The 25,831-nt window shown below is 38.8% G+C and overlaps 3 protein-coding genes across 10 annotated transcripts in view; 1 reads left to right on the top strand and 2 right to left on the bottom strand.

The window, feature by feature from the left end:
* Positions 1-503, bottom strand: part of LOC109250327 (uncharacterized) — a 114,682-nt gene extending 114,179 nt beyond the window's left edge. For all 6 annotated transcript variants that reach the window (XM_053909189.1, XM_053909187.1, XM_053909191.1 and 3 more), the window contains exon 1: positions 13-503. In XM_053909189.1, the coding sequence (XP_053765164.1) occupies positions 13-503 (491 nt within the window). The remainder of the gene's footprint in view (positions 1-12) is intronic.
* Positions 407-22,035, top strand: IVNS1ABP (influenza virus NS1A binding protein). Of its 2 annotated transcripts, none has more exons than XM_019426979.2 (15): positions 407-522; positions 7,127-7,354; positions 8,361-8,489; positions 8,713-8,882; positions 9,013-9,088; positions 10,538-10,711; positions 11,010-11,135; positions 12,457-12,564; positions 16,955-17,084; positions 17,322-17,546; positions 18,015-18,136; positions 18,218-18,344; positions 18,431-18,562; positions 18,689-18,862; positions 20,594-22,035. In XM_019426979.2, exons 3-15 carry the CDS (start codon positions 8,379-8,381, stop codon positions 20,845-20,847), a joined length of 1,929 nt encoding a protein of 642 aa, XP_019282524.1. In that variant the 5' UTR covers positions 407-522; positions 7,127-7,354; positions 8,361-8,378; the 3' UTR covers positions 20,848-22,035. The 2 variants fall into 2 exon arrangements, with proteins under 2 accessions (XP_019282524.1, XP_019282530.1); XM_019426985.2 differs by lacking the exon at positions 407-522 and adding an exon at positions 1,237-1,350.
* Positions 22,036-23,384: 1,349 nt separating this feature from the next.
* The window catches only part of SWT1 (SWT1 RNA endoribonuclease homolog), a 106,020-nt gene continuing 103,573 nt past the window's right edge, over positions 23,385-25,831 (bottom strand). For both annotated transcript variants that reach the window (XR_002074504.2, XM_019426910.2), the window contains one exon: positions 23,385-24,900. Coding sequence is in view for 1 of the 2 variants with exons in the window: in XM_019426910.2 (XP_019282455.1) it covers positions 24,897-24,900 (4 nt within the window). In the remaining variant the exon portion in view is untranslated. The remainder of the gene's footprint in view (positions 24,901-25,831) is intronic.

The following is a 25,831-nucleotide window of genomic DNA, read 5'->3' as shown; positions in this document are numbered from 1 at the left end:
GCCTTGACCTACTTGAGCCCAGCAGGAAGGGAACGAACCCAAGGGGGCGAAGGAGAAGGACAGGGCTGGGCGAACGGTGGGCGGGGCCGCGAGCCGGAGCTTTCTGGTGCTCGCTTGTGATTCGCCGACGGTTCGAGCCGGAAGCAGCCTGGAGGCATTGGCGGCGGCGGCGGCGGCGCACGTGGTGACGTGAGAGGGGGTGCGGCGCGAGCGGGCGGCGGCGGCGGCGGCGGCAGCAGCAGTGTCTCCGGGACGCGCGTGGAGGTCGGTGGCTCAGAGCTGCTCGGCAGTTTCTCCGCCTGCTGCTTTGGCGCGGCAGTGCCAGCGAACGAGTGAGCGAGTCCCCACGAACCCTCGGTGGCCCTGCCCCCTCCTCGCAGCCTCCGCTCCTCTTCCCGCTCGACCGCTCCCCCGCTCCGCGGCCTCGAGGCGCTGTCCGTTGCGCCGATTCCCGCCCGCTTCCTCCTGCTCCCCATCGAAGCACCAGACATGAGTTTTTCCATCTCTTCAGAGATGAACCAGGTAATACGCGCAGGTCCTAGACGGTGGAAGAGGAAGAGGGTGCGACCGGAGTCCTTGCTGAGAGATGGCGCGGGCGGCTGGGGGAGACGGTGCGAGACGCGGAGCGGCGTCCTGGTCCCGGGGGAGGACCCTCCAAGCCGCTGCCGCGGCTTTCTGGGAGCGAGGAGCCGGCGCCGCGCGGGGCCCGCGCTCCAGGAGCTGCCATGGTTGCCGGGTCGCGTCGGCTGCTGAGGCGCGTGCCGGCCGCCTCGGAGAGAGCTGGGGCATAGGAAGTAGGGCGGGAGTTCTTGCTCGAGGGAGCCTCGTGGGCCTGGGTCAGGGCGCCACGGGGCAGGGATGACTACCGGAAGGAGGACGCGGGAATCTCTGTATTCCCGCTGTCAGGAATCGATTCTTAGTGTCTGGGTCTAACCGAGGTCCCGACTTTCCTCCCTGAGACCTCCCAGGACCCGGCGCATGTGGACCGGGAGCCGGTCCAAGGCGGCATCTGTGCCTGGGGCCTGGAGTGGGGTGGCACCACGTCCAAGATCGCCGTGGGCCGCGGGGTCCTTTGTTCCCGCTCCACGTTGCCCGCTTTTCTTGCCAAGCGCGGGGAGAAGAGGGCGGGAGGAGGGAGGGAGCGGCTGCCCTGACGTGTCGGCTCTGAATGACTGCTTGGCCGGCCAATCCCGGCCGGGGGTGTGCGAGCGCTGGGCGCCTTGCCTTCCAGCCTTGGGAGTAGTGGGCGCCCGCCAGGCCGCGCGGGGAGGAAGGCCTGGGGCTACAGGACACTCCAGTCACTCTGGGGCCGTCGCCACTTTCCTTTTTACCAAAGCAATCGGCGGAGAGGTTTGCTCTTTTTCTGTCGTTATACGCATCTTGCAAAAGGGTGTTTATAAGTTCTTAACGGTAGGAAAGTATCAGGCAATATCAGATTGAGAATGTAAGAAGACTTAGACGCAAATATTTTAGAAATGGATTTACTTTTTTTCCCAATACATAGTAGACAAATCTATTGTTTGAAACATCTGACATTTCAAAACCTATAGCAAGTAGAAATCAGATGCCTGAAGACCTGGTTTCCTAATGTCTGTTGCCAGTGATGGAGGGGATTAGAATACCGTGGTATCAAGCTGTTCTTTGAGGACTTTGTGGTGATCTTCTGTCTAGTAATAAGTAACAGCTCTGGAAGCTTAGTACTATTAACAGTTGAACAAGTACGGCATGGACTAGACTAATCAGAAGCCATATTTTTCTTTTAATAATTCTAGAACTAGCAGTTGATTTAAGGATAGCAAAATACTGGTGAATAGCATTGGGCATAATCCTGCTGTAACTTCTTTTTTTTTTTTTTTTTTTTTTTAACATTTATTTATTTTTGAGACAGAGAGACAGAGCATGAACGGGGGAGGGGCAGAGAGAGAGGGAGACACAGAATCGGAAACAGGCTCCAGGCTCTGGGCCACCAGCCCAGAGCCTGACGCGGGGCTCGAACTCACGGACCGCGAGATCGTGACCTGAGCTGAAGTCGGACGCTCAACCGACTGAGCCACCCAGGCGCCCCAATGTAACTTCTGTCTTAAAGATGCTGAGGAGAGTAGTTGCATTTGCATATCTGGCGATGAGGCGAACACTGACTATTTAGAATTGGATTAACAATAGTATCATTTAATGCCATCTGGCAGGCTACTTCTCAAGTGTCTATAATTTGGTAGCTGGTGGTAAAACCAGACTAAAACCATTGACCTAAAAGAGAACCAGAATGATTTTCCTCTGTTTTTCCAATTAAAGAAATCTCTGTAATTAATAGATAGTAATTTTTTTTTAATTCATCTTAATTTGTAGTTCTGTTTTTCTAACTTTACCCCCCAAAACAGAGGATCCCAGGTTTTGGTTTTAGTTTTATTGTCGTCTTTTTTGCCCCCCCCCCCCCCCCCCCCCGCCCCCCTCTTCTTTACTTTTTGTTTTTGTTTTAAAGTAGGCTTCATACCCAGCATGGAGCCCAACACTGGGCTTGAACTCACGACCTTGAGATCAAGACTTGAGCTGAGATCCAGTTGGAGACTGAGCTACCCAGGCACTCCTAAATTAGTGTCTTTTTGGCTACTTTGGAGTGGGGTTTTGTTTTTCTTGCTTGAGATAACAGTTTAGATGGCAATTGATGTCATTTTACAAGTGTGGTTTTTTAATGTAAAATGTTCTCTTATTGAGGAAATGTCTTAATCACTGAATACTAAGATGAAGTACCCCTGAAAATCATTTCATTGACTTTTCAACAATATGATTTTGAACCTCCTTGAAGGATCTCTTAGAGGCTGAAAAGATCCTCCCACCTACTGTGCTAGAGAGTGTGAATGGAGGAATTATGAACAAGGAAGTGATCTCTGGGTTTTTGTTAGAAGCACAGAAAATACATGCTCATCTTCGCTTGCAAGCTTGAATCACCACCTTGTAAATGATTTCTAAACCTATCTGTATTTTTCCACCTATCAGATCAGTATTCTTACACTTTTGGTATCAACCTGGATACCCAACAGGTACCTTAGCATAAAAAGCAAATTCCTCTTATTCTTCCTTCCTAACTTTGAGCATGCAGCAAACTAAAGATAACCGTTAGGTTTTTTGGAATTCTAATTTTGGTACTAATTTTGATAAGGATACCACACATATCCAAGCTAAAATATCCTTACTGCCTTAGGATAAGCAGGGGTATATAATATCTTAATGTCCCTGCTTCCGTATTTTACCTGTTCCTCCAGAACATCCCCCACATTTCTGCTAGAATGTTCTTGCTATAATCCTTTTCTATTCTCCAGCATCATTTAACCCTTAGCATTGATCTTTCTTTCTTCCTCTCTATTTACCATATGCATGTTAATAGCTGCAGTTTCTGGAATATGTATGCTGTCATACCCCTTTCCTCTTTTGTTTGAGCTATTTTCACTGCTTGATTTACCTGTCTTTTTTGGTTGGTCTGTGAAGTATTCAGGGCTGAAGAATGGCATTAACTCCATTGGTATTATGAGCATCCCATTCCATATTGTGCCTGCCATATGTTTGGTGCCATAAATGTTTGTGGGATGTATAAGAGTTCAGAACAATGAGGATGGAGTGAGTGAGTGAGTTTGGTGAGTTTTGATATAGATGATGAAACAGTAGTTTCAGAGGTGACACTGGGAATTTGTAACTTCTGGTCTTACAGAGATTTACTTTGTATTATTATAAAGTCTGTCCTTTAAAAATAGAGTTTATTTTGTGAGTGGGCTGCCCTCAAAAGATTGCCTTGAAACTTAAATATTTGTAATTTTCCTTGAGCTTTTAAGGATGCTTTGGAAGTTTGGTGATAACATTTTATCTTCCACTTACTGAAGGCCCGAAAAGAATTTGGAGGGGAGGCCACATTGTGCCTACCTTTCTTACAACTCTTGGATAAGACCTGTTGAACTGTATTTCAGTTAAGTTAATCTTTTGGGGTCTGTGGTAACATAACATGTGGGCTTCTGGTGGTTACTAAAGCAGTTTAATTACTCATTTATGAGTCTTCTGTTTCCCTTTTCTTGCACTGGCCATACTAAGGAACTGAAGTGTATTTACCAGAATATATTGTATTTGACCTAGTTTTAATTTTAAAAGTGGATTAATGGAATGTATATTTTAAATACCAAAGAAAAAATTTTTTAATTTTAATTCCAGTATAGTTGTGTTACATTAGTTTCAGGTGTGCAATATAGTGATTCAGTAGATCCATATTTTGCTCAGTGCTATTAAGATAAGTGTACCCTTAATCCGCTTCACTTTTTCACCTGTACCCACCTTCTCTCTGGTAACCATCTGTTTGTTCTCTATAGTTAAGAGTCTATTTTTTGGTTTGTCTCCTTTTTTTTTTTTTCTTTTGTTCATTTGTTTTTTAAATTCCACATATGAGTGAAATCATGTATTTGTCTTTCTCTGGTGTATTTTGGTTAGCATTATACTCTGTAGATCTGTCCATGTTGTTGCAGATGTTAAGATTTCATTCTTTTTTATGGCTGAGTAATACCCCATTTTGTATGTGTATGTGTTTACGTGTACCCCACATCCTCTTTATCCATTCATCTATCAGTGGACACTTAGGCTCCTTCCGTAGTTTGGCTGTTGTAAATAATGCTGCAATAAACATAGGGGTTCATATATTCCTTTGAATTAGTATTTTCGTATTCTTTAAATACCAAAGAAGATTTTAAGTTTTATTCTTTTATATAACTCTAGGATGGTGGGGCTTTTGTTAGGCTTTTTAAAGAAAAAAAATCTGCTCACATTTTTATTCCACCAGTTACTGAGCTTGAGTTTCATAGACCAAACTGAGATCTTCTGTACATTTTTAGAATAGTTTGAAACTCAGTTTGCCCAATGCTTACTTTAGTGAGAGTGAATGTGAACACTCAAAGACATGGTTTGTAGGCAGGAGTTGATAAGACCTCTTCCAGCTTAGGGGTAGGTGAGAGTAGGGGCCTACAGTATGTGAGGACAGTAATTGAGTAAAATAAGTTTGCTGCATTAACTTAAATGTCACGTGATCTTGGGCTAGCTCTTAAAATCAAATAGGGTTGTATTGATCATTAAAGAGATAAGGATCATACTAAGATCTTGATATACTAGGTCATCAAATACTAAATGTAGAACTCACTCTGTTGCAGAACTAATAATACTGTACAAATGTATATGCCAAGAGTTGCTCTAGAAGTTCTCCAGTGTTTGCTCCCAATGGACTGAAGTGATTTTAACCATGTCTTGTTTTCCCTCAAAATTTAAGGTAGAACTTCCAAATTATCAAACATAAATAGATGCCATTTTTATTCTTGGTTAGATCAAGACTACTTTACAGATAAACACTGAATAATGAATAAAACTGGTCAGCGTTTAAAATGTTTCTAAATCTCTGTATCACAATGTTTATGGTTTTTCAGAAAGCACATTTTAAATATATTGCCATAATTTGCATGGAAGCTCCCTCTTTCCTCCTCATCCCATTTCCCCTTCTTTTTTTAAAGGCAACATAGGGAACTGAAGTGAGGTGTTACCAACTATGTCTGTGGATTGGCTACCCAGTATATACCATATATATAAAGATCTTCTTAATTTGAGTTGGGTCTTGGCTGAAAATGTTTGAAGGTTTCCTTAGGATAGTGTGTTTTCTCTGTGTACATGGAATTGTGTGGTAATTGGGAATCATTTATTAGAACTGATTTCTTAAAAGCTGAACAAACTAACGTAGGTGCAACTGTAGAGCAGAGGAAACCAATATTACATAATGGTATGATACAGTTTCATTGCAGGGGTAAGCATTGACAACAATCCCAACCTGAGTCAGAATTACTCAGGTTTCTTTGAAATAGAACCTAAGTTATGGAGAAACCAGTTAGGACATATGGGTCAGACCCATTACAGATTGTGCATGTGTTGAACTTAACACGACAGTTTGTTCACTTAGAGTTGGACCAGCCTTCAGTGGATTCTGGGTTAAGTGATTACTCATTCACCCAAATACAATTGTTAGATTTAGAATTCTGTGTATGATTGATGCATAAGGAAAATCCAGGTAATTTTAAGATGTCTGTTTTAAAAAGTATGCATGCCTTTCAAATAATTTACTTAGTTCTAGTTTCCTGAATTAGACAGTGGTGACATAGCAGTTCAGGTGATTAAAAAATAAGAACCATCTGAATTTGACACTTGTAGTTGATGAATTGAAAATGAGGTAGGAGAACTGAATATGATTACTTTGCAGATTTGGTTTGGACCAGAACTATTCTAGTGGGAGTTTATTACTGTAAACGAGAAAAAGGGCCAAATAGAGAACAGATATCAGTATTTTCCCTTTTGTTTATTTAGTTCACTTCAACAAAGTGCTCATCTTTATATTTATGTTTCTAGGCTAGTTTTGGTAGTGGGGAGATGGGATGGATACAAAGATGAGCAAGACAGAGGCTCTGCCTGCCAGGACCTTAAATCAAGGAAGATAAGGAAGTCCACAGAAGCCAAAACCAGAGCAGATCAGCTGGAAGATCACACAAGAGAAGGTTTAGTATGTGGAAGATAGGGAGAAACTTCTCTCCACTGGGGGGATTGGGAAGGGCTCTATGGAGGTAAGATTTTATCTAGCAGAGGTTGGGTTAAGGGTATTCCAAGAACAGAACAACTTGAACAAAGGTACAGAGACTGGGAAGAGCAGACCACATTTTGGGAAATAGTATATCTGGTTTGACTGGAACATTGTATACACGTCTGGGGAATGATGCCCAAAGGTTGCTTGCTGGCCGGTAAAAATGGACAGGAATCTAATAGTAAAGAATATTAGGTTTAACCAATATTTATATTTGTTCTCTAATCTTGTGCTTACATATCTCACTTAATTGATACACGTTGTTAGCTTCTGTCTTCCAGGGAAGGGTGTTTTGTTTTTTGATCACCTGAATAGTTGCAGGTTAAGTGAAAAATGTTTAGGTATAATTGCATTTGTCTTGGTTATTTTCTGTGTTAGAGCCATGTACATTTCTTTCAGATAAGGACTTTGTATGATACAATCCACTTAGATCAATGACAGTCTTTGATCATTCTGAGTATCTAAAATTTGTCATTATTGCAGATTATGATGCATGATTATCACAGAAGAAATTCATGTCTATAGCTTTTAAGGACTTGATTACATCATTTCAAGCCTGATAGTTTTGGAATCACCATTAGAGCTTAAGACACCTCTGCCTTCACTTCAACCACCCGTCTTCATACCTTGAGGAAGTGCTGAGTTTTAACACTCCTTTGTCCTTGGATTATTTAAGACATCTCAGAAATACATTTCTCACCAGTTCAGTAGGTAAGTGAATATTCATGCCCAATGAAACATTAAGACACATTGTTTTTCAGAAGACTATGCCAGTACACTAATAGCCTTTTCATAATTTTTTTTTTTATATATAAATTTTTTTTTCAACGTTTTTTTATTTATTTTTGGGACAGAGAGAGACAGAGCATGAACGGGGGAGGGGCAGAGAGAGAGGGAGACACAGAATCGGAAACAGGCTCCAGGCTCCGAGCCATCAGCCCAGAGCCTGACGCGGGGCTCGAACTCACGGACCGCGAGATCGTGACCTGGCTGAAGTCGGACGCTTAACCGACTGCGCCACCCAGGCGCCCCTCATAATTTTTTTAAAGGGGAAGTCAGTGATCATTTGTAGAAAAAAAAAAATTCTATTTTTTTCTTTTTGTAAACTTTTGAATTTAAATCAGGGCAAACTAAAATCTATTACTGCTTTTTAATGATGGCTTTGTATAGGCATTAGTCAGTTCACAAGGTGAAATGGACATTTTTTAAAAGAACATTAAGTGTCTAGCATGTATTCCTAGGAGATAAGTGATTTGGAATATCTGAAACTTGCAAAGGGGACAGATTTAAGTTTGCCTTATTTATCCATTTCTCTCATTTGGGAGTAAAGGAATGACAGCACCCCAAATCAAGGAAACCTGGAAGTGATGACCACATTACATCCTTCCAGGCTTCTTAAATTGCTCATTGTATGGGTTTGGGCAGGGTGGGCTTACATTTCTTTCCCTTCCCAATGAATGTTCAGGGAAACCTGGGCAAAAGTGTTGAGCTAGTCACTGCTGTATGAATCCTTAAAAAGACTGAGGACCAAAATATAGCTGTACAAAGACTTGGACATTCAGTGCCAGTGTTTTCAGCAGTGTTTTTGTGTAATAAAATTTTTGTGTTGTTGATAGGATGGAATTTGAAAATAAAGATACTGTATTACTCTTTAAGGTATAATTATAAAAATCATTGTTCACTAGTAAAATAACTTGGCTTTTTTTGTGCTCTTTAGCCAAATTTGTAAGGAAAAATGATTCCCAATGGATATTTAATGTTTGAAGACGAAAACTTTATTGAGTCTTCTGTTGCCAAATTAAATGCCCTGAGGAAAAGTGGCCAGTTCTGTGATGTTCGACTTCAGGTATTTAAAACTTAATTTGGAAACCTACAAAATTAATATTTTATTTCTAAAAGCAGTACTTTCTTGGATATGCTTATTTTCTTTTTCATGGTAGGCATTTGATGAAATAACTTGAAAAAACAATGATTTACCTATAAATATTAGATAAAGGACCTGATGTGGTAATTAGCTAGAGAAATAAATAGTCCACAGTACTTCTAATTGTAATTCCTTACAATTTCAGGTCTGTGGCCATGAGATGTTAGCACACAGAGCAGTTCTGGCTTGCTGCAGTCCCTACTTATTTGAAATCTTTAATAGTGATAGTGATCCTCATGGAATTTCTCATGTTAAATTTGATGATCTCAATCCAGAAGCTGTTGAAGTCTTACTGAATTATGCCTACACTGCTCAGTAAGTACTTTATAAAGTGTATAATTAGGGGATGTCACCAGGAAATTCCAAGCGTTGATTTATTTGGATTAAGTAGAATCTGTGTTTTAAGGCCTTGGTATCCAAGTGATAAAGAACTTTTCTTTAACAGGTTGAAAGCCGATAAGGAATTAGTGAAAGATGTTTATTCTGCAGCAAAAAAGCTGAAGATGGACCGAGTAAAGCAGGTAGAGTACCAGAAGTAACATATAAGGAGGGCTGTTACTAGCAAGTCTGCTTTTACATAGTTAAGATGCATAATTTGTCATAAGACATTTGTTAGTCTCAAGAACTTGAAAGTGGCCCCTCTTCCCCCTAGACAACTGAATGTGATTTTAACCAGTTAGCTGTAGTAATGTAGCAAGGTCATAACTTCCTCTCAGATAATTTGAACTAAACTCTTGCTTTTCCAGTAGTCTTCACTAGCTGGGTGGCTGTGTTGGTCACTGGTAGCAGGGTTTACAATATTCTTGGGGCGCCTGGGTGGCTCATTTAAGCATCAGACTTGATTTTAGCTCAGGTCATGATCTCGCGGTGAGATCAGACCCCCTGTCATGCTCCACCCCGTCATGCTCCGCACTGGGCTTGGAGCCTGCTTGGAATTCTCTCTCTCTCTTTCTCTCTCTCTCTCTCTCTCTCTCTCTCTCTCTTTCTCTTTCTCTTTCTCTTTCTCTTTCTCTTTCTCTTTCTTTCTCTCTCTCTCCCCCTCTCTCCTCCTCCTCCTCCCACCCTCCTTCCCTCCCCGCCCCCCCTTCTCTCTCAAAAAAATAAACATGTAAAATATTCTTGTTTTTCTCAAGAATTAATCACACAACTTACATTCTCAGCTCACTGTTCTACACTTGGAAGTTCCTCTGTAAAAGTACTCCTTCTAGAATGTAACACCATTGAAAACTGCCTAATAATTCATAGGATAAAAAGCATTTAATTCTCTAATTTGGGGGTCAGTAAACTGCAAAGCCTGAGGCCAACTGCTTGTTATAAAGTTTTATTGGAACACAGCTTTTATTTACATAGGGTCTCTGGCTGCTTCCACCTGCAGTGACAGAGTTTAGTAGTTGTGACAAAGACATTATGGCCCAAAAGCCTAAGCCCTGTAAGAGGAAGTTTCCTGGCCCCTTCTGTAATGTCACTCCTTTGCTTAAAATCCTTCTGTGGTTTATAGCACATACCCCTCAAGTTAGCATTGCACATTTTCCCTAATGTAGTTGCTGTGTTTCCAAAATTGTTTTCCTACTTGTCTTTTGCTCCAGCCAAACTAAATTGGTCCCAGCTTCTTCCCTACTTCTATCTGCATTGAACATCATCTCTTGTGTAGATCCCAGTTCAGATACTGTCTTCATGATAAAGTCTTATCTAATTATTCTAATTGGAAATACTTATCTGCACATTGCATATGCGTTAATATGGCATTTCAGTTTGTTGCATCTTTCCGTAAACAACTTAGACATTTGTACGGCATTCTTTGATGTTTATTGTTTGCATACATCTATTCTTCCCAGAGTTAACGTTGTTCTGTTAAGGCAGTGGTGTTTGATTCATCTTTGTATCTTCACAGAATGCTTACATATTGAGTATTAAATATTCATTAAATAAAATATATGTAAGTGTTGTCACTTGTGTATTTCTTTTCCCAGGTTTGTGGTGATTATTTGCTATCTAGAATGGATGTTACCAGCTGCATCTCTTACCGAAATTTTGCAAGTTGTATGGGAGACACCCGTTTGTTGAATAAAGTTGATGCCTATATTCAGGAGCATCTGTTACAAATTTCAGAAGAGGAAGAGTTTCTTAAACTTCCACGGCTAAAGGTAAGGGGTAAAATCTATAAAGATATATATGTATGTATACACTACTTACAGTTGCTGAATCTTTGTCCATGTTTCAAGCATGGTTGTGAGAAAGTACATTGAAATGATACTGTTATTTTTTTAGCAGTGTAACAGTTTGCTGCCTACTGGTTTGTTTTTAGAGTTTTCTTACAAATGAGAATAAATGTATGGGATGAGATTGGGCATCTGTGACCATTTTATTAGGAAATTGCACATTAAGCTGAGAATTAAGAGACTCAACACTGATCTAAGTGTCATTGTTTTTTCCTAACTCTAGTTGGAGGTAATGCTTGAAGATAATGTTTGCTTGCCCAGCAATGGCAAATTGTATACAAAGGTAATCAACTGGGTGCAGCGTAGCATCTGGGAGAATGGAGACAGTCTGGAAGAGCTGATGGAAGAGGTTAGTTTTAAAGTAAATGGGATGCAACAATTCTTAAAAATTATTTTGCTATAACAATGAAGGATTCCCTTTCACTTTTATTTTATAACCATGACCCTAAAGAATTTAAATTTTGCTATAGGTACCCCTAAGCTGAGAAACAGGGGGGGTGTCCAGGTGAGCTGAATGAACTGTTCAGTTTGGTCTTCTGCTTTTCTTTTTTATTTCTTTGCTTATTATGTGCTGTTAACTTCCTTTAAAGTAGCATGTAATTTGCTTTAGAAATGGGAGGTGGTACTGAAATTTTCTGTAGATTCTTAATTTTTCTTCACAGGTTTTTGCTTTAAATTTGATAAGTAGGTAAAAGCTTCTAATGGTTGTTCCTCCCCATTGATTTATCTCCCCATAGGTTTATTAACAAAACTAGGATACCCAAGACTGAAGAAACAAGAAGAAACCTCAAGTGTATTGACACGTAAAGAAGCAGCAGTCCTGCCCCAGTTCTCCTAAGAAAAATCCGCTGTGGGCAGAGAACGATGATGATTTAATGGTGTTTACTCCTTTACAGGATTCTTATCTTTAAAGCTTTGTGTTTTTTCAATGGTGTTGTTGATACGTACAGTCATTCACTTAACTTTTGAAAAATACCACAAGACAAACTTGATGGAGAAATGGTGGGAGTTAAACACATGCAGATGGAGCAGTGGAGTGACTTTGAATTTGTCATTCCACGAAAGGCTTTCCAGATCTGTTAGGTCTTGAAACATACTGTTAGCATTATCTTCTAAAAAGGCTAACAGGTGATTTTTACATTTTATATCATTTCCCACTTGAAGATCAGGTGCATTGACCATGTGTTTGCATCTGCTGAGGGAGGTGTCTCTACAGCTTGTTTTGAGTTTTGCATTTGCTTTTTATCTGTTTTTCTTGACATTGCCTACAGGACAAATATGTTAATGCAAATCAGAGCACTTCAAAGGTGTAAACCATACTCCATATTTTACTGTAAATATGTATATGCTTTAAGAGCCCATATATTGTATTAGTGCCTTTTTTTTTTAATGCTATATAATAGAAGCTATGGAAAAATGAAGATTTCTTTCAAGCCAATCAAGCCAAGGACTCTTCGGCCAGTGTTAGAAGATTCTGTATTTTATTTTTGTTTTTAAAATTTTTACAACCATGACATGTATTTTCTTTACTTCGGGATCCTGCCAGAGCAAGATGTCAAGAAGTTCAAGAAGCACACTGGAGGTTACCTTGAGGCGTTTGTGTGATCTGCATACTAGTGGAGTAGCCATGGAGACGGTAGCCACATGGGTGTTCTGTTGCTGTTTTGCAGGTTCAAACCTTGTACTACTCAGCTGATCACAAGCTGCTTGATGGGAACCTACTAGATGGACAGGCTGAGGTGTTTGGCAGTGATGATGACCACATTCAGTTTGTGCAGGTACACATTGCACATCTGAGGTAACCTCAGGTTAAAATGTGATTAGAGCATTTTCTAGTAGACTGAAATTTTCCTTTAAGAAAGGAAAGTGGAAGAATTTCATTGGTATATCCGAACAGAAACATTTTCAGGACAAAACAAGCATATCTTTCTTAGATTTACTACTGTTTCTCCACATAAAAAAAAAATTCAGCAAATTAGGAAACCACATTTAGATTTTTTCTCAATGAAATAGGATTTACAGGTAGTAAGAAAACAAGGCCAATAAGATGAAGCAATGTAGAAATTGGTTTTTTTTTTTTTTTGTTAGATTACAAAAAATTGCAACAGGGAATGGGTGTTGTTAGACCCAATTTAAAAAAAAAAAAAATGTCAGGCATAAAAATTTTTTAGTTTCTAGACAAAAATTTAGAGAAAAGGACACATATCATAAGTGTCAAATAGTGAACTCACTAGTTTAAACACTACTTGGGTCCAGAAGAGATTTCTGTGGCCCGGGAAGCCTTCCCTTGCCTCTTCCCAGTCATGTCCTTACACAGCCCTAAAGGAAACCATTATTCTAACTTCGGAAACAATAGCTTAGTTTGCCTTTGAAATGTATATAAATGGTCATACAGTATGCATTTTTTTTGTTTGACCTTTAGCTTCAACGTTGTATTTGTGAGGAATAAACTATAAAGTAGGCAGAGTTAACCCAGTTTTAAGGGGTGTTTTCTTTACCAGTTAGAAGGTAAATGAGACTCAGAAGTGACCTGAATGGCAGTTGTCAGGTATTCTGTGGTAGTAGTGGCCAAGTATTTTTATGTTTTACAAAAAGTGTTTGGGTTTAAATTAGTTGAGAACTTTGTCCATAGTTTGCATTTTGAACATTTAGGATATTTTCCCTCATACTCTAAAGATACTTTGTTTTTTGTTTGTTTTTTTTTTTTGTTACTTTTTCAGTAAGCAGCCGTTGAGTAAAATGGCAGACCATGATGTTAGGACACAGAAATATGTAAGAGACAGTTTCTGGTTGCAGAACCATCTATAGCAGTAGATGAAAACCGTACAGTCTACTAAGAGGGATCTACAAAAGGCATAAAGGGGAGGGGATAGAGGAGCCAAGAGGAGAGAAACTAAGGAATTTACAGAAGAGGCAACATTTGAACAGTCTTAGGATTTAGAAGAGCTTTCAAAGCAGATGAGAGTGTGTCAGATAGGAAAAAATACCCGTGCGAGGTCACAAGATTGGGAAAGTAGGTAAATGCCACTGGGTTAGGGCTTAATACTTTATCCTACAGGTGGTGGGGAATTTTCAAAGAATTGTAGACAAGGAAGTAGAGTGACATGAACAGATCTATTTCCTTTTTTTTTTTTAATGTTCATTTTAAGAGAGAGAGAATCTCAAGTAGGCTCTGTGCTGTGAGCACAGAGCCCCACACAGGGCCTGACGTCATGACCAAGAGATCATGACCTAAGCCAAAGTCAAGAGTTGGATGCTTAATTGACTGAGCCACCCAGGGGCCCCTGAACAGATATATTTCACAACTTTAATAGTGAAAAACTGAGCAGTAGTCCCAACAGTAGGGGCATTGGTTAAATACTGTATTTCTGTACAGCAAAGATCTGTACATTAATCATTTTAGACCCGTGGTTAACTATCAGGTGGCAGTCTCTGGGTCATGGGACTCCAGCTGATCTGTGGTTTGTTTCGTTTTGTTTTTCTTTACTAAATGATTGCATTAAGCCCTTCTATTTTTCTGGCCAAGTACAGAGGGTAGACCAATTGTGAGACCAATTTATAGATTACTACAAGCAGTAGTTTAGTTAAAAAAAAATGAGGGCTTGATCCAGGAGCATGAAGGAGGAAAAGTGGACTCTAAGCATTTATAGTTTCAAAGGTTGAGTGAGTCCTTAGTGATTGTTTAGAATAAGAAAATTAAGGAAAAGGAAGAATTTGAGAAAGCAGGATTCTGATGTGACCCATTAGAAGGTGGTTCCCTGGATAAAGATCATGAATAAAATAGGATGAGGGGACACATTAGGCTTGAGAAATAGGAAAAGAGGTTGAGGAGCCATTAGGAAGGAGAAGATTAGAATCAACTTGTGTTAGAAAGCTAGCTAACATAAGCAGAGAAAGTTTGAACAGAGGAAGACTAAATTGTGTCAGATCATTCTTTTGGAGGTCATGTAAAATATGGTTATGGGTATCTCTTCACTGGTTTTGGGAGGGCACTTGGTAACCTTTAGTGGGTATAAGTTCCAAAGAGTGTAAAGTTAAGAATATCTTAGCTTGAGAAGTAAGAGTGGTTGAAAAAGAAATAGCCACCGGAGATTACCCCCTGGGGAGCCAGAGGCAAAGAAAGTGGGGCCGGTGGGTAGCGTGTGGGAGGAGTTAATACAGGAAAGTGAAGATAAGGGAGAGGAAGGGATTGTATTTGAAAATGTTCCAGAAGGAATATAAAGGCGTTAACCAGCACCTCTGTATGACTTGTTAGTTATAAAACACTAGGAGTCTTCATTGTTAATCATGCTTTCCTCTTTCACATTGATTTTTTTCAATTATCCATACGTTAGAACAGTTTTCTTACTATAATAAAAGCTCTTAATGCCAGCAAAAAATGAGCAGACATATATCCAATTCAGTTCCTCTGAAAAGTATTTTTCAGGACAAAAGTGGCAGTTACAAGAAACACTTAAAAGTATATTTCTTCAGGACCACCATATAGGTATCATAGAGTGTGCTTTTCTAGACAAACCATATCAGACAAAAATAAAAAATAGAAATAAGACAATACTAAAAGAACCAAACATTCACAAAAGTAGTATAGGAACACTCAGAGGGAGAAATAGGCAAAGCTACAAATTTTCAAATGATTATAAAAGAATTACATTGTGTACTTGTATAGGAATTCCTTTGATGGCATCATCAATTTGTGATACTTTGGATCCCTTCTTCCCACAGGTTGGGATGGGGCTTTATGTACCTTGGAGTTTCTAGTAGCAGAGGACAAAAATCTGTCATAGTATAAAAAGAGTGGCTTTATACTCAGAATTTCTATTCTTTTAGTTGTATTGCCTTAGGCAATACATATCTTTTCTGAGTATTGTTATCTATAAAATGGATTAGCAGCATTGCCCTTACTCCATTAAAAGAGATGAGGTGAATAAAGTGCCTAATTATACCTAGGTATATGATAAATGTCAAAATAGAATTGAATGGTAACCATTAATTCTCTGCCTTTTCTCAAAATAGCCAACATATGCTATAACCATGCTTGTTGACTGGCCCACACCAAACTTTGATAGTTTTTTCACAGCTTTAAGTAGCTACCAAATTTTTTTCCTCTAAGTTGTTAACATAGCTTTGTGCTTCCATAAGAAACAAATTTCTACTATAAATCTTAGCTACCCATGTGGCTCTGGCCCTGGGGATCCAAAGAAGTGGATCGGCACACTTGGGTGTCAGGTACTGAAGTGGGGGTGGTACCTGTTCATTTGGTTAGGTCCTCTGAGGATGTCTCTGACTCTTCTAATTCCATATGATCATATACTTTAAAAGTGTCAAGGACTAATAACATAAGAAAACCATCAAAGGGAACTCCTACACAAGAACACAATGTAATTCTTTTGTAATCATTTGAAAATTTGTAGCTTTGCCTATTTCTCCCTCTTAGTGTTCCTATACTACTTTTGTGAACGTTTGGTTCTTTTAGTATTATTGTTTTATTTCTGATTACCATATTTTGTCTTTTGATATGGTTTGTCTAGAAAAGCACTCTATAATACCTATATGGTGGTCCTGAAGAAATATGCTTTTAAGTGTTTCTTGTAACTGCCACTTTTGTCCTGAGAAATACTTTTCAGAGGGACCGAACTGGATATGTCTGTTCACTTTTTGCTGGCATTGTATGAAGGATATCCGTACATATGATTTAATTAGGTTTGATAGTTTCTTGGAGACAGTGGGCTAAATGTAATCTTTCAGATAATTCATACCATTTTAAATTAATAATCTCTTTTGAAAGATGATTCTATACTTCATATAAAGAGTATGTGAACTTTGAGCTTATGTAGATTAAAGTTTTTTTTTTCTCTCTTTTTTTTTTTTTTCCATTGAGGTATTCTCATACTTGATCTACAACTTGCTTTTTAATTGCTTAAATTGAGCTTTTCCTGACCAGGCTCCTTGTGTAGGTGTAGTTGTTTCATTATAAGTGGAGATGGAAGTATGCTAGTAATTTGTGTCAACTGGAAAGTGTTGGTTTGTGTTAAATTTAGGGTTCTTTAAATGTCATACATAAGTGAAGGATTCTAGGTGTTTTTTCAGTGTTGTGGAATAGCTCAGGAACAGAGGTACACCAGGTATGGTCTTTGGCTAGGTTTCTGTAGCTACCTTTTGATTTTGCAGAAAAAGCCACCACGTGAGAATGGCCATAAGCCGATAAGTAGCAGTTCCACTGGATGTCTCTCTTCTCCAAATGCTACAGTACAAAGCCCTAAGCATGAGTGGAAAATCGTTGCTTCGGAAAAGACTTCAAGTAAGTGTATTACACTCATCAGATTGTCTTTGACTTACTTATTTTTAAAGAAGAGTGTTGAGTGGAACCATTTAATAACTTTGAAGTTGACTATTTGTGGGAAAAACTCAGAAGCCATTAGATTTGGAAAACAGTAGCAGATCGTTCCAGTCTGGGATCCGGAATCCAAGTCAGGATCACACAGCAAACAAAAGTAGTAATAATTGCATCTTAAACATAGAACTCTTATGCTTACAGATAACACTTACTTGTGCCTGGCTGTGCTGGATGGTATATTCTGTGTAATTTTCCTTCACGGGCGAAACAGCCCACAGAGCTCACCAACAAGTACTCCAAAACTAATTAAAAGTTTAAGCTTTGAGATGCAACCAGATGAGCTGATAGAGAAGCCCATGTCTCCCATGCAGTATGCGCGGTCTGGTCTGGGGACAGCAGAGATGAATGGCAAGCTCATAGCAGCAGGTAAGAACAGAAGGATGAGTGTTTTCTTATTGGAAAATTTCAACTGGCTAAGCCCCTGCATGGACATTTGTGCTTGCTTTGATGTGAACTTTGGAAAGGGAGGGTTTAATATGCCTTCTTCCTTGGCATTCTACTTTACCACATTCTAAAAAGACCAAGAAATACAAAAGTAAATACTATTGTATTGCCTATCCTTTAAGTAAATGTCTGTTTCTAATTCTTAAAAAACTATAAAGTCGTTAAATTGTTCCATCCTAATTTTCAAGCCAAGACTAAGCAATTTACTCATACTGATAATGTTGTTCGGCTGTTAGAAGCCCTGAGTTAAAACATCACCTAATGGGACCTTAATAGGTTTGTGGATAAAAATTCTTTTTCTCTTTGTGCAGATTACCTAAATCATTCTAGACAAGAAACCCTCATCTGGTTTGAGATCTTAAACATGAATCTTGATGGTTCTTTTACCAGGTGGCTATAACAGAGAGGAATGTCTTCGAACAGTTGAATGCTATGATCCACGTACAGATCACTGGTCCTTTCTTGCTCCCATGAGAACACCGAGAGCTCGATTTCAGATGGCTGTACTCATGGTAAGGAAGAAGCAATCCATGTTTAGCTGTTTCTCATAACTTCAGAATGGCAGAAATTCTGATCTTGTACTTTTGACTTAGGGCCAGCTCTATGTGGTAGGTGGATCGAATGGCCATTCAGATGACCTGAGTTGTGGAGAGATGTATGATCCAAACATAGATGACTGGATTCCTGTTCCAGAATTGAGAACTAACCGTTGTAACGCAGGTAAAATTACTTTCCTTCTGAGATAATCAGTATTTAAATATGGTAATTAAATTATCAATATATAACCTTATTTTATACTCATATAGGAGTATGCGCTCTGAATGGGAAATTATACATTGTTGGTGGCTCTGATCCATATGGTCAAAAAGGACTGAAAAACTGTGATGTATTTGATCCTATAACAAAGTCATGGACAAGCTGTGCTCCTCTTAACATTCGTGAGTTGATTTGGGTTTTTTCCCCTCAAGTTTTTTTTGTTTTTTTACCTCAAAATCAATTATGTGTAGTATGCGCACTTAAAGTTTTGGGAGATAAAGTAATTTTGGTTTGACTCAATTTTATAGGTAGACACCAGTCTGCAGTCTGTGAGCTTGGTGGTTTTTTGTACATAATTGGAGGTGCAGAGTCTTGGAATTGTCTGAACACAGTAGAACGTTACAATCCTGAAAATAACACCTGGACCTTAATTGCACCCATGAACGTGGCAAGGCGAGGAGCTGGTGTAGCTGTTCTTGATGGTGAGTGTTGAGATTTGGAAAGGTGAAGCATAGGGAGTGGCAAGAGTTTGTTCTAATATTCCCAGAGAATGTCCGTGATAACTAAACACTTGTATAATAAGAAGTCAGAGCAGACATTTTTTCTGATGCAGTGGGCATTGGTGGTTTGTCTTTTAGAAGTCATTTCTAATCAGACTTGGTACTTGAAGTACTAATATAAATATATTAACACACTAGTCTTTTGATGGGTTCACTGAAGTTCTCTAAGTCCATAAACCATATGCAAAATGTATCATCTTAGAGTTCCAGTTTGTTCCTTTAGAGCAAGAATTTAATGGATTTGACTTGCAAAATAAGTGCAAATCACCTAGATTCTAGTCTCTTCTGTCTACTCCATACCTAATTGGAAGGAAAACTTAAGGCTTTTTTTTTAAATAGATCTTTCCAAAGTTAGTTTGATATGGATGCAGCTTTCTTTTCACATTCATTGTATTGATTTACATGTTTAATTATATAATTATCATAATGAGTTTAATTAGCATTGTCTTGGGAACAAAGTGCAATCTTAATTAAGCTTATGGCTCACCTGCTGAAAGTATAGATGTGTAGACATGCCGGCAAGTAGCCCGCAGCCCACACTGAGCCTTGTCAATTCTTCTGTAAATATGTGGTTGTAGATAGATTTTGGACAATCAAATGAGAAAATAATGAAGTTTTTATTTTTTAATGTTTGTTGTATTTTAGAGAGAGAGAGAGACAGACAGTGTGAGCAGGGGAGGGGCAGAGAGAGAGGGGGAAGCTCCAGACTCTGAGCTGTCAGCACAGAGCCCGATGCGGGGCTCGAACTCACGAACCGTGACCTCATGACCTGAGCTGAAGTCGGATGCTTAACCACCTGAGCCACCCAGGGGCCCCAAGAGGATGGAAGTTTTTAAACCTATACAGTATTGGGGCGCCCGGGTGGCTCAGTCGGTTAAGCATCTGACTTCAGCTCAGGTCATGATCTCACAGTTCATGAGTTCGAGCTCCTTGTCGGGCTCTGTGCTGACAGCTCAGAGCCTGGAGCCTGCTTCAGATTCTGTGTCTCCTTCTCTTTCTGCCCCGACCCCACTCATGCGCTCTCTCTCAAAGCTAAATAAATGTTTTTAAAAAAAAAAATTTAAAGCTACACAGTATTTAATGCTGACATTTTATGTGTCTGAAAATAATTAACTGCTCTGCATATTTGAAAATAATTAACTGCTCTGCATATATATTTGAAAATGTAATAACTCTTGGTCTGTTTCCAAGAAGTTTTTGTACTAAAATAATTTTATAGAATTGGAAAGCTCAAGAAAATGTTCAGTATCTGAAAACTGCTTTTCTATAACTTTTTTTTGAATCTTAATTCTGAGGCACTGGACTAGTATAGAATCTCCAGTGCACAGAACTACTCTGGCTTGCTGCGTACTAGCTGCTTCTTTAGGCAAGTTGTCCAACTTCTTTGCGCCTCATTTCATCTGTGAAATGGCAGCAGTAGCAGTTACCACAAAGAATTGTGAGAATTGTGCTTCAGTTAGAGGCTGCCCCTCTCTTTGTAAATTGCCTGAGTTCCATCTATGAATGGGTTTACTTGCTGTGTTAGGAAGGCATTTAACAAAGACTTTTGGTAGAATGAGCAGGTATTTCTACTAAGAACCACCAATTTTAGCAAAAAACAGACTTAGGAGTTTTTTTCCTTCTCTAGATTTACCTTGTTTCATTCTCTTTTAGGAAAATTGTTTGTAGGTGGTGGCTTTGATGGTTCTCATGCCATCAGTTGTGTGGAGATGTATGACCCAACTAGAAATGAATGGAAGATGATGGGAAACATGACTTCACCAAGGAGCAACGCTGGGATTACAACTGTAGGGAACACCATTTATGCAGTGGGAGGCTTTGATGGCAATGAATTTCTGAATACGGTGGAAGTCTATAACTTTGAGTCAAATGAGTGGAGCCCCTATACAAAGATTTTCCAGTTTTAACAAACTAACAGGCTTAGTGATGTAATTGTGTTTAGTAGAGGTACACTTGTGAATAAGGAGGGTGGGTGGGTATAGATGTTGCTAACAGCAACACAAAGCTTTTGCATATTGCATATTATTAAACATGCTGTACATACTTTTTGTGTTTATTGGGAAAGGAATGCAAAGATGAAGGTCTGTTTTGTGTATTTTTAGGACTACTTTGGTTATTTTACTTTTTGGAAGTTGATATTGTAAAAGAATAAACCAAGACTTGATCGGGCATGTCATTTCAAGAAGTCCCCTCTCCTCCACATTTGTTTTGCCAATTTGCACATTAATGACTCTTCCCTCAAACATGTATTATGGGGCAAGAGGGTAAGGTTTAAGATCGAGGCAGTTGGGTTTTTTAAGGGCCCTTTTTCAATAACTGGAACACTATACAAAAGAGACTTATTTAACTAGATGACAATGACTATTTTTGTTTTTATTAAAAGAAAGCTGACATGCCTACCAAGATTTAATCTTTTATGATTGCCTTTTTATAACTTTTTATATTCTCAGCACAGTGCTTTACATATTGAAGATGTGGCAGATTCAAATTACTGAAGCAGACTGGCGGTCTTAAAGGATGCAGGGTGAGGGGTTTCTGTTGTACACCCAGAATGCAAACTTAAAAGCTTTTGCCTCAGTTACTGGTTTGTTTTTTTTTGTTTGTTTGGTTTTTTTTGGTTTTTAGGGTTTTTTTTTCTTCTTTTTTTTGAGAATACAGTACTGATGTTTATTTGAATGGAGTTGCTGAACAGTAACATAGCTGTGATTTTTATTTGAAACACTGATTTCACATACTTTGACTTCTTGAGGGTATATTTTATATAGCAAGACATTTAATATATAAGAACGGTGAAGTACTTTATTTTCTAAATAATTCCTGTCTTTATTTATCATTAACAAAACAATCCTAAATAGCAGCCCTCGATTGTGGAAGAAAATTAAACTGTATTGGGTTTAAGAATTCAGCATTTATCAGAACTATGTTTTTGTTCAGTTTTTCTATTCACATGGATAAATACTGGTTGGGGTGACTTTATCGAATGTGTAGTGCTACACATATAACTGATGGTGCCAAAATTAGCACATCCTAATGCTTGCTGCCGATGCAAACATATTAAAGGTACTTTGCAGGAAATCCTTGCACCATGGAATTAATATCCAGATGTTGTTTGTGTACTCATTCATTACTAAAAGTCTTGGGGACAGTTTTTTTTGTTTGTTTTCCCAGTAATGATGAGCTTAAAGTATTTGTGGGAAAATAGTTACCTGACATGTCTGAAATAAGAGCTGATGGTAAGATTTTTTTTTTCTGAAAGAAGATGAAGAAGCACACAGGAATCTAATGAGCCAACTAGGACAAGATTACCAGTGGCTGACTTGGGCTAGGAAGAAAATTGTTCCCACTGGTACTCTGACACCGTATTTCTCTCGTTTATTCTACAAAGAACCATCGTGAAAGTTAACCTGGTAGCATTGTATTGCTGACTGTATTTGTTGCTGGTTTGGTTCTAGACTAAAACTAGGTTGGCAGATTTGAATTTGCCTCACAGGGTGACTATTTTTTTAAATGGATCTGCATATGTTTTATTTAGTTCAAGGAAATAAAATTTTAGTTGAGGATTCAGCAGTAAAATCCTTGAAATTACTTCTCAGTTCCTAAGTAACCTGCTAATTCCTAAGTGGCATTAAGCAAATATGTGTCAATATTTTGGGTTAGAGTTTTCCAGTATTCTGTTATTAATGCCAAACAGGTAGTTTGGTGGTGAAAAGTATGTTTTTCAAGTATGTTTTGAATATAAAAAGCTCCCATAAAGGGAAAAAAACAGTGCTCAATCACAAGTTGTTTATATTTATCTGCATCTAAAAGGTACCTCTTTTCTTGAGGGAAGGAGAAAATGTGGATAGCCTCAACATAAAGTTTTTACCACTAGTATGGGTTTTGGAGTAGTTTAGAAATACCATTGGTAATAATTACCCTTGAGGTCAGTTGTAATACCACATAAAACATACTAGATTCCTAAAACAGCAAAATTTTAAAATGACCTGCTTTAATTCACAATAGTTGGTTATACTCAGGTATGACTTTTACTGTGACTTTCAAGGTAGGGTTTTGATTTTTGGCTTCTAGTTCTAGTCACATGTACTTATCCATTCAACATGTTTTAGAATTCCTTACAGTTTGGGGGGAAATCTGGATCTGGGATTGCGATGCAGTTCTAGAATCCTTGTCTAGTATTCTGGGTGTGCACTCTGTGATTTCTCCAGATCGTACAAGTCTTAAACTTGAAGTAGGTAACAGAAAGTCCCTGGAGGAGATTTCTGCAACTCCAGAGTTGCCTTTGGAAGAGTATGAGATCACAGAAGATTTTGTCTCTATAATATTAGTCATTTATTTGTATCCCACTTGGTTCCAAAAAAGGATTTGTTGAGTCTTTCGTAGAGTGACGCATAAGATACACAGTAAATTAACTAGGTGAAAATAAAGAAAGACAAGGAGACACCAGTGTATGAATCTTTATATTTAATAAGGCCACAACACAAATTTGGTCCTGTAAACAAGAGACGTGTTAAATAAGTTAAACTGTACATGAGAAAGGAAGATGGCAACAATATTGGCAACAACATGGATGGATCTTGAGCCCATTATGCTGAGCAACATAAGTCAAAGATGAGTACTAGATGAATACCACTTATATGTGGAATCTAAAAAAGTTAAAGATGTTAAAAAAAAAAAAAAAAAAGTAAAATGGTGGTTACCAGGGGTGAGGGAGGTAGAGAGAAGAGTGGTGGTATTTAAGGGTACAAATTTGTAAGAAGTAATAAACCTGACCTAATGCATGGTATAATGAATATAGATAATGTTATGCTATAATTATGTAATGTGATAAATATCACTCCATGGCTGGCAGTTATGTTGCAATATATAAATGTATCAAAGTAAGCTGTACACCTTACACAATATCAAATTCATTTTTTTTTTTAAATCAAGGAAAAAAAGTTGAATCCTCTGTAGGTTAAAAAGTAATTACTATGAAGAACCAGTTTCTTTCATAATAAAACCAGAACATTCTCAGTTGTAAAATGATGCTTAGCAACAAGTACCAGCAATAGTGGCCACAAAATATTTAAACTTCACTATTAATAGCTCCATGCCTCACTGGGGGTTGACTGAGAGAGAAGCAAAAACCTCAGTGTGTACAGGGTTGATAATCATGTGGAAATCTAAGAAGGACCTATGTCTGGGTGCATGGCTACACATTTGCTCACAGTGAGCAAAGGAAGAAATTTTAGCCTGGAGAAAAGGCACACACAATACCAAGCTGGGATGAATGAAAGAAATGAGGGAATGACCCAGAGATGAACTGACCTACAGCAAGTTCAGAGTGAGAGTGGCTGTATTAAAATGTTGAAAGGCATCTACCAAATGCAACTAGTCCAGTAATTAGCAGGGCCAAGTATCTAGTAAGGTTACTCCCAAATCAAAGTAATATCTACCTCCTGCAATAAGCAAGTGCTGTCTCTATCTTAAGCAAAAATGGTACCAAGTCTTTAAAGGTACAGGCTTGAAAGAATGTGCCTGATAAGTGGTGCCCAGAACTCAAAACTTTAAAAAAAAAAAAAAAAATTGGCAAAAGATTTGAACACGACACTTCACCAAAGAAAATAAATGGATTTCAAAACAAACATGAAAAGATGTTATCATAAATCAGTAGGAAAATGTAAAAAGCAAAATGACATACCTATTAAAAATACCAAGTTCTGGTTAGGATGCCGAGAGACTGCTGGAGGAATTAACAAAATGGTAAGGTCACTTTGGAAAAGTTTGACAGTTTCTGACAAAATTAAATGCCCTGTGATACAGTAATCACCTTTCCTAGGAACTGATTCAAATGAAATGAAAATGTTCACACAAACCTGTATGTGAATGTAGCTGCTTTTATTCAGTCACCAAAAATAAGTCAACATAGCCTTCCAACTGGTGAATGTATAAATTGGTGCATCCATACAATGGAATACTACCTAGGAATAAAAAAGATGAAGTACTGATTAAAAACAACATGGATGCATCCCCGAAGCATTATGCTAAGTGAAAAGCCAACCTCAAGGCATTTACATAACATTCTGGAAAAGAGGAAACCAGCGATAGCAGACACCTGAATGGCTTCCTGGGGTGTGGATGGGAATTGACTACAAAAGGGCACGAGAGCTGGTGATTATTTGTTCTGAAAAAACTCAAAACTGCACTTAAAAAGGTTTTATCTTTCTAGCTTAACCAAAAGGGTGCCAAACCTTTTAAAAGAAAAGGCTTTAAAAAGGGGACTAAGAGAGATTTGTATTTTACCTCCCTAGAAATCCCAGTAGGGAACCATTGATTCTACTGGCAAGGATTATATACAAACCTAATGTAGTTTAGCCCATGACCATCAGTCTACAGTAGAGTTGCAGAAGCTAAGTAAAGATTAGAACTCCTAAAGAATAGGATGTTAACACCAGTTTGAGTTAGCGGAACTGAGCCAAACAACTAGCTGGGGTCTGGGTGTCTACCACCTCACCTTCCAGTTTCATAGCTGATAACTGGGGTTGTTTTCACTGGAGTGGGTTTTTTTGGCAGGATAGCCAAAGAGCCGTAAATTGGGAGGCTGATTGGCCTGTCTAAATCAGCAAAGGGCTTTGGGTGGCATCACTTCCTGAGAGTGGAAGATGTGTTTGATTATTCAAAAGTGAAATCTATTTCTTAAAGAAGAGGTAAATTCATCCTCATGGAATGAAAAAAGTAGACTTGAAAAGGGCTCCAAGGGGTGCCTGGGTGTCTCAGTTAAGTGTCCAGCTCCTGTTTTAGGCTCAAGTCATGATCTCACAGCTGGTGAGGTTGAGCCAACATCAGGCTCTGGGCTGACAGCTCAGGGCCTGCTTGAGATTCTCTCTACCCTCCCAGACTCACATGCTGGTG

Source organism: Panthera pardus, unplaced genomic scaffold (assembly GCF_024362965.1).
Source record: "Panthera pardus isolate Hobbes unplaced genomic scaffold, ASM2436296v1 HiC_scaffold_21, whole genome shotgun sequence".
NCBI classification, from domain to species: domain Eukaryota; kingdom Metazoa; phylum Chordata; class Mammalia; order Carnivora; family Felidae; genus Panthera; species Panthera pardus.
This window is presented reverse-complemented; position numbering and strand designations above follow the sequence as displayed.

Bases quoted from the DNA above. Each gene is read 5' to 3' on its own strand.
- IVNS1ABP (XM_019426979.2), top strand. From the start codon at position 8,379: ATGATTCCCAATGGATATTTAATGTTTGAAGACGAAAACTTTATTGAG. The intron at 11,136-12,456 runs GTTAGTTTTAAA...GCTGTTTTGCAG, and splicing joins TGGAAGAGCTGATGGAAGAG to GTTCAAACCTTGTACTACTC. The intron at 17,085-17,321 runs GTAAGTGTATTA...TTATGCTTACAG, and splicing joins TGCTTCGGAAAAGACTTCAA to ATAACACTTACTTGTGCCTG.